General features: G+C 57.4%; 1 protein-coding gene across 1 annotated transcript in view; it reads right to left on the bottom strand.

Annotated features, from left to right (window-relative positions):
* Positions 1–2,129: 2,129 nt before the first annotated feature.
* Positions 2,130–6,106, bottom strand: part of MAP2K2 (mitogen-activated protein kinase kinase 2) — a gene marked incomplete at its 5' end in the record, with an annotated part of 9,202 nt that continues 5,225 nt past the window's right edge. Inside the window, 5 exons of the mRNA XM_027664199.1 lie at positions 2,130–2,557; positions 3,656–3,701; positions 4,314–4,375; positions 5,101–5,165; positions 5,879–6,092. Of these exons, the coding sequence (XP_027520000.1) occupies positions 2,447–2,557; positions 3,656–3,701; positions 4,314–4,375; positions 5,101–5,165; positions 5,879–6,092 (498 nt within the window). The remainder of the gene's footprint in view (positions 2,558–3,655; positions 3,702–4,313; positions 4,376–5,100; positions 5,166–5,878; positions 6,093–6,106) is intronic.

Genomic DNA, 6,106 nt, shown 5'->3' with positions numbered 1-6,106 from the left:
GCCTGGCATCGGGTGCCACATCACAGGGACCCCAAAAGTGCCACCACAGGACCCCAAAAAGTGCCACCACAGGAGCCTGGCATCAGGGATGGCACGGTGGCAGGTGCCCAGTGTCACCCCCTGAGCTCCAGCACCACTCACAGCACAAAAGCTTCGCAAAAATCAACTTATTTTCCAGTTTTTGGGCTAATTCTGATCTCCCAGCAGAGCCCAGCTCGGCCTCTCCCCGCTCCTGCTCACCCCAAATATTGAAGACCCACAAATGTTTCCCCCCTCCCAAAGGATTCCCAAGCCCATCCCGGCTCCCTTGGGGCGGGATTTAGGTCCTGGGATTCCACATCCATCCCATCCAGGGCTGCCTCTGTGCCAAGATAATTCCAGTATCTCCTGTTTCCGCTGGAGGCAGCCGATGGACAGCGTGGGAAGAGCTGCTGCTGCATCCCAAACCCCGTCAGTGACATCATTCCCAGCTGGAATTCCAGGCACTTAGGGCACAACCAAGGAGAGAAAACGCCTGGAAATGTAAAGTGCCGTTTATTTATTATTTCCCCTCCTCCCCCCCACCCTCCCACCCCCCAAAATGATGAAAATATCGAGTTTAAAAAAAAAATTAATTGCACCGACAAACCGCTCGATCCAAACTCTCCTCCTCCTTTTCCTCCTCTTCCTCCTCCAAAACCCAGCACCAAAACCAATGGAAAATAGCCCAAATCTTTAGGAACTGTCCTCTTCCCCACTTCCCACAGAAAATAAGAGGCAAAAAAAAAAAATCCATCACATTGAGCACCCTGGAGCTCCGGAGTGACTTGTCCGGGCGTGAGCTGAGCCAGCAAGCACAGAACCCCCCCAAATCGGGGGTTGCCCCCCCCCCAAAACTGGGGTATCCCTCCCAAATCTGGGGTATTCCCCTCAAAAATTCGGGGTATCCTCCCCCCAGGTTTGCCCTGAGCAGGGCAGTGCCTTCGTCCAGCGCTGGAAAACGGGGAAGGAAAAGGTACAGGAAGGGTTTGGGGTTCCCAAGCCCTGGCACTTCGTTTTTGGGGGGGGGCTGAGCAGAGGAAGAGGGGATTGGCACCTGCCAGCCTGACTGGGTGAAAAAACAGCCAAAAAAAAGAAGGAAAACACACCCACCCCCCAAAAAAAAATCCCAAATCCTCAAGGGAGGCTGGGGGGGGGGGTCCCAGAGCCCCGGGTGGGGGGAGCAGGGAGCGACTCACCCCAAAATACACAGGGAGGGAAATGAGGGGAGCTGAGGGTCTGCAAGGTCCATGATGGGAGGGACCATTCCAGCCCTTTGGAAAACCCTCTGGACTCGGGATAATGCAGGTCTGGCTGGGTGGGTTCATCCCCACACTGGCCCAGGGGGGCTCCAGGTGGGGCTCCAACAGGGAATCCTGGAGCTCTGCCACATTCCACAAGGGATGAGGCCACTCGTGGGAGGGGGGAGAGGCAGCTGGAGAGGTGGAAAACCAGGGTCTCACCCTTCCCTGTGCCCTGGGAATGATGGGGTCAGGAGAGGGACCCCAAATCCTGGGCACGGCCACGGTGAACACCCAGGCTCTGCTCCCACTTTTCGGGCTGGAAGGAAAGGAAAGGAAGGAAAATCCACACTCTCCCCTCATCTTGACACTGAAAAGTGGGAGCCACGGCCCTGTGAGGATTTGCCCACCCCTCAGCTCCCACCTGATTCCCTCTGACTCCGACGGATCCGACCCCTTCCCTGAACATCCAAGCACGTGACAAGACCAGGCTTGGAAACAACCGTTTAAAAGGAAAACCAGGAAAGAAAATAAAAAAAAAAAACTAAACCAAAAAAGCACAAGTCTTTGCTCTGAGGGGCAAGAGGAGCCCAGTGCTGTGTCTCCTCCATAAATCACCCCCCAAGACCACCCCCTGTCCCCAGGCAGGGCAGTGACACCGTTTTGGGCCACCCCAGACAGGGTTTCTCCGTTCCTGATCCCGCTGATTCTCCACCCCGGGAGCGAAAAGCAGGGAGGAGGTGAAGCATCACCCTCCCCATCCCCTGCCACCACCTCCCACAGCCCCCACACCCCGTTACCTTCTCGTTTTCAACAGAACAAAAAAAAACCCCAACAAATTAAAGAAAAAAAACAAACAACAACAACCAAAAAAAAAAAAAAGAAATCAACACAAGCAGCACCACAATTCCCAAAGTGTCAGGAGCTCCAGAGCCGGAGCAGAGGCCTGGAAAACACCCCCCCCTCCCTTTAACACACACATCAAAAGAAACCAACCCCGCTCGGGCCGGGGAGGGAGGGGGGGTCGGACGATGAAGACGCTTCCGAGGGGTCGGTGCTTTGGCTGCTGGGAATCGGGGAAGGGAGGGCTGGGAAAGGAGGAGGAGGAGGAGGAGGAAGGAGGGCAGTTCTGTGGCGGAGGGAAGGAGAGGAGGTGGTGCCAGAGGCAGCTGCGGTGCCAGCGGGGCTCACACGGCAGCGCGGGTGGGTGTGCTGGGCTGGTTCAGCCGCAGCGTTCGGCACAGCCAGCCCGCGAAATCCACCTCCTCCACCTCGGAGCGCTTGATGAAGGTGTGACTCTGCGAGCACAGGGGAGAAGAAAAAAATAAAAAAACAACAAAAACAGGGTTAGGAGCACTCTCCCGGGCTCCCAAAGCAAAGCCCTGGTGCTGTGGGATACACCCTGGAGAGGGGAGAAGGTGCTGGTGCAGTCCTGTGCCAGGGTCTCAGCATCCTCACAGGGAGGGATTTCTTCCCAATATCCCATCTAGCCCCACCCTCTGGCAGTGGGAAGCCATTCCCCTTGGCCTGTCATCCCAAGTCCCTCTCCAGCTCTCCTGGAGCCCCTTTAGGCCTTGGAAGGGGCTCCAAGGTCTCCCTGGAGCCTTCTCTTCTCCAAACTGCCCTTGGACACTTCCAGGGATGGGGCAGCCACAGCTTCTCTGCCCAGCCTGTGCCAGGGCCTCCCCACCCTCCCAGGGAGGAATTCCTTCCCAATATCCCACCTAAATTTCCCCTCTTTCAGTTTGAAGCCATTTCCTGTGTCCTGTCCTTCCATCCCTTGTCCCCAGTCCCTCTCCAGCTCTCCTGGAGCCCCTTTATGCCAGGAAGGGGCTCTCAGGTCTCCCTGGATCCTTCTCTTCTCCAGGTGAACCCCCCCCAGCTCCTCCAGCCTGGCTCCAGAGCAGAGGGGCTCCAGCCCTTGGAGCATCTTTGTGGCCTCCTCTGGACTTATTCCAGCAGTTCCACATCCTTTGGATGCTGCTGCCCCAGAGCTGGAGGAAGCTCTGCAGGAGGGGTCTCACCCGAGCTGGGCAGAGGGGCAGAATCCCCTCCTTCACCCGGCTGTGGGATGAGCCCAGGACATGGATGGATTCCTGGGATGTGAACACACATCTCCAGCTCGGATTCAGCCCTCACTCACATCCACCTGCCCGGGTGAGGAGCCAGGTTTGGCTCAGGCACCTCAGCAGACACCGGACAGGCGGGTGGTTCCCCGATACCATCAGCGCCTTTGAACCAAAGGTGGGTGAGTCACTCCCTCTTCCCTGCCTCCATTTGGCTCATCCTAAAGCTCAGCCCTGGGAGTTTCCAGCCTTTGGAGCAAGAGGCTCCTCAGAGGGAAGGGGTAGCAGTTGGCAGAGCTGGTAGAAAATTCTCTCTCCCCCCTCACTCACCATCAGCATCTTCAGATCTGCCCGTTCCGCCGGGTTCTTAATTAAGCTGAAATGAGAAGAACAAGAGAGTAAAAATCAATGTGAGACATTCCCTGGGGGAAAAGTGGTTATCAGGCTGGATAGAGAGAGGTCTCCAGCTTCCCCCAAAGCCACTGGGCCTCCTGGCTCCTTCCCTGGCTCCATCCCCACCAGCCCAGCTCCCAGGGAGAGCCCAGGGATCCGTGTCTTCCATGGGGATAAACTGCACCCTGCAAAGGGAGACAAGGCCCTGAAGCTTGGCAGGAATTCGCAGTGATCTTTGTAACATCCAATCCCTGGTTTAATGGGAGTTGTGGCAGCACCTTCAGGTGTCCCCCCACCCCACCAGAAGGGCTGGTGTGTTCCTGGTGCCTCGGGGGTGACTCAGCCCCGGGAATCTGCTCCACCATATCCCCCCTTGCCAGATTTAGAAGGAGCTGGGATCCTGCTCAGCATCCCCCCAGATAAACTGCTTTTATTCCAAGCCTTCCCAAGGCTGGAGTTGCCAGCACAGCACTGCAGAGAAGGCAGGGAGGGATCACCAGAGCCCTGCTGAGCACCTCAGGTGGAGCAGCAGCTTGCAGGGCTGTCAGGGAGCACAGACAGGCCTCCCCCTCCAGCCAGGAGATGAAATCCTTACCATTTATTTACAAACTCCTGGAAATCTTGCGTGAAAACTCCACTTGGCAGCTTGGGAGGTGGCTGTGGAGAGAAGGAGAAGGGTTTCCTGCATCACTGTGGTGTTATTGTGCCAAAAACCCCAGGGTCACCTGCAGTCCCAGCGAGCTCAGCGCTCTACAACCATCCTCATCCTCCTCATCCTCACTGCTTTTCCAACCAGGACATGGCTCCTTGCCATTCCTTACCCTGCTGCTCCAGCTCACCCTGCAGCTGGGGGGACCCCTTGCTGAATCCCAGCCAGAGGTGGGAAATCCAAATCCAAGCACCTCAATTCCCTCTCCAGCCTCACAAATCCCAGCTCTGGCACCGCCTTGGGCTGATGAAACAGCCCAGAAATTATAATTGGGGTCAACTCCCATCCCCTTGGAAGGGGAAACTGCTCCTTCCACCCTCACGACTCTGACAGGACAAGGGGGAAGGGCCTTAAGCTGAAGGAGGGCAGGGTTGGATGGGATATTGGGAAGGAATTCCTCCCTGGGAGGGTGGGGAGGGACTGGGATGGATTTCCCAGAGAAGCTGTGGCTGCCCCATCCCTGGAAGTGTCCAAGGCCAGGTTGGAGCAACCTGGGCTAGTGGAAGGTGTCCCTGCCATCCAGGGGGTGGCACTGGATGAGCTTTAAGCTCCTTCCAACCCGAACCAACCCGGGATTCCACGACTAACAAACATTTCTGAGCCCACCCTGACTCAGCAGAGTGGACACATCACTCTGGCACCTCTGGAATGCCCGTGGAAAACAAACACCCACCTCATTAACTATATAATCCAGCAGTTCAAAGATGGCCATGGCAGGCCGACTGTCCATCCCGTGGCCTGCGTGGGGAAGGTGACAAAAACAGTGGTCAGGGACTGTTTGGGGACAGCAAAGGACTTGATTTTGTGTGCAGACCGTGCCTGTGGGACTCCTGCTGGGAGAGGCAGAGGCGACTCGCCGGGGAACCGACTTGTGGTCAAAGAGAAAACCAACCACATTCCGAAATTTCGGGTTTCTTTCACCAGGCCTGCACAGCCCAGATTTATTTCCTAGCTCGGAGCACTTGGAGAGTACCATCTGCTGCTGATGGTGCCTTCTGCTTCCAAGGGAGTGGCTCCAGCAGAGCCTCCTTGGAACCCTGGTGCCCTTTTGGGTGCTCCTGTGAGAGCTCCCAGCAAAGCTCTTCCCAAAAAACCGCCTCGGGCTTGAAAGGAACTTGTCGGGGGAGCACCAGGGGGTGTGGCAGTGCCCCTCCAAGTGGGTCACATTCCAACAGCCTGCACCATTCCCAGCACGGGGGACACAGCAGGGTCCAAAGGATGGATTTAGGATGCCACCTCCACCTCCCCACACACGCCCGGACCCCGCCTGCCTCGCCCGGCACTTCCAAACCTCCGCAGTCGACGGAGCCTCGAGGCAGCTTCCCTAAAAAAAAAACCACTCCTTTCCCGGCACAACCTCCTCCTCCTCCTCCTCCTGAGGCTCTCCCAGCCCCCAGCCCCTCGTTCCCCCACACGTGAGGTGTTGGTTGCAGTCACACCACAGCCCCTACCACTGACGGGGCGTCCTGGGGGCCTGGCCCGCGGCGAGACGCTGTGGGACTCTCCCTCCGCCCCGTCCACCACAGGACGGCCAAATATTGCTTCCAGTTCCTTGGAGTCTGGCGGGGGGATTGGGTACCTTCCGATCGACAGCTCCACCAGGGACAGCCCCATGCTCCAGATGTCCGACTGCACCGAGTAGTGAGTGCCCTGCAAGCGCTCGGGCTGCAAGGGAAGAG

Source organism: Corapipo altera, unplaced genomic scaffold (assembly GCF_003945725.1).
Source record: "Corapipo altera isolate COAL_440 unplaced genomic scaffold, ASM394572v1 96, whole genome shotgun sequence".
NCBI classification, from domain to species: Eukaryota; Metazoa; Chordata; class Aves; order Passeriformes; family Pipridae; genus Corapipo; species Corapipo altera.
The sequence above is the reverse complement of the archived record's forward strand: the minus strand, read 5'-3'. Positions and strand labels throughout refer to the sequence as shown.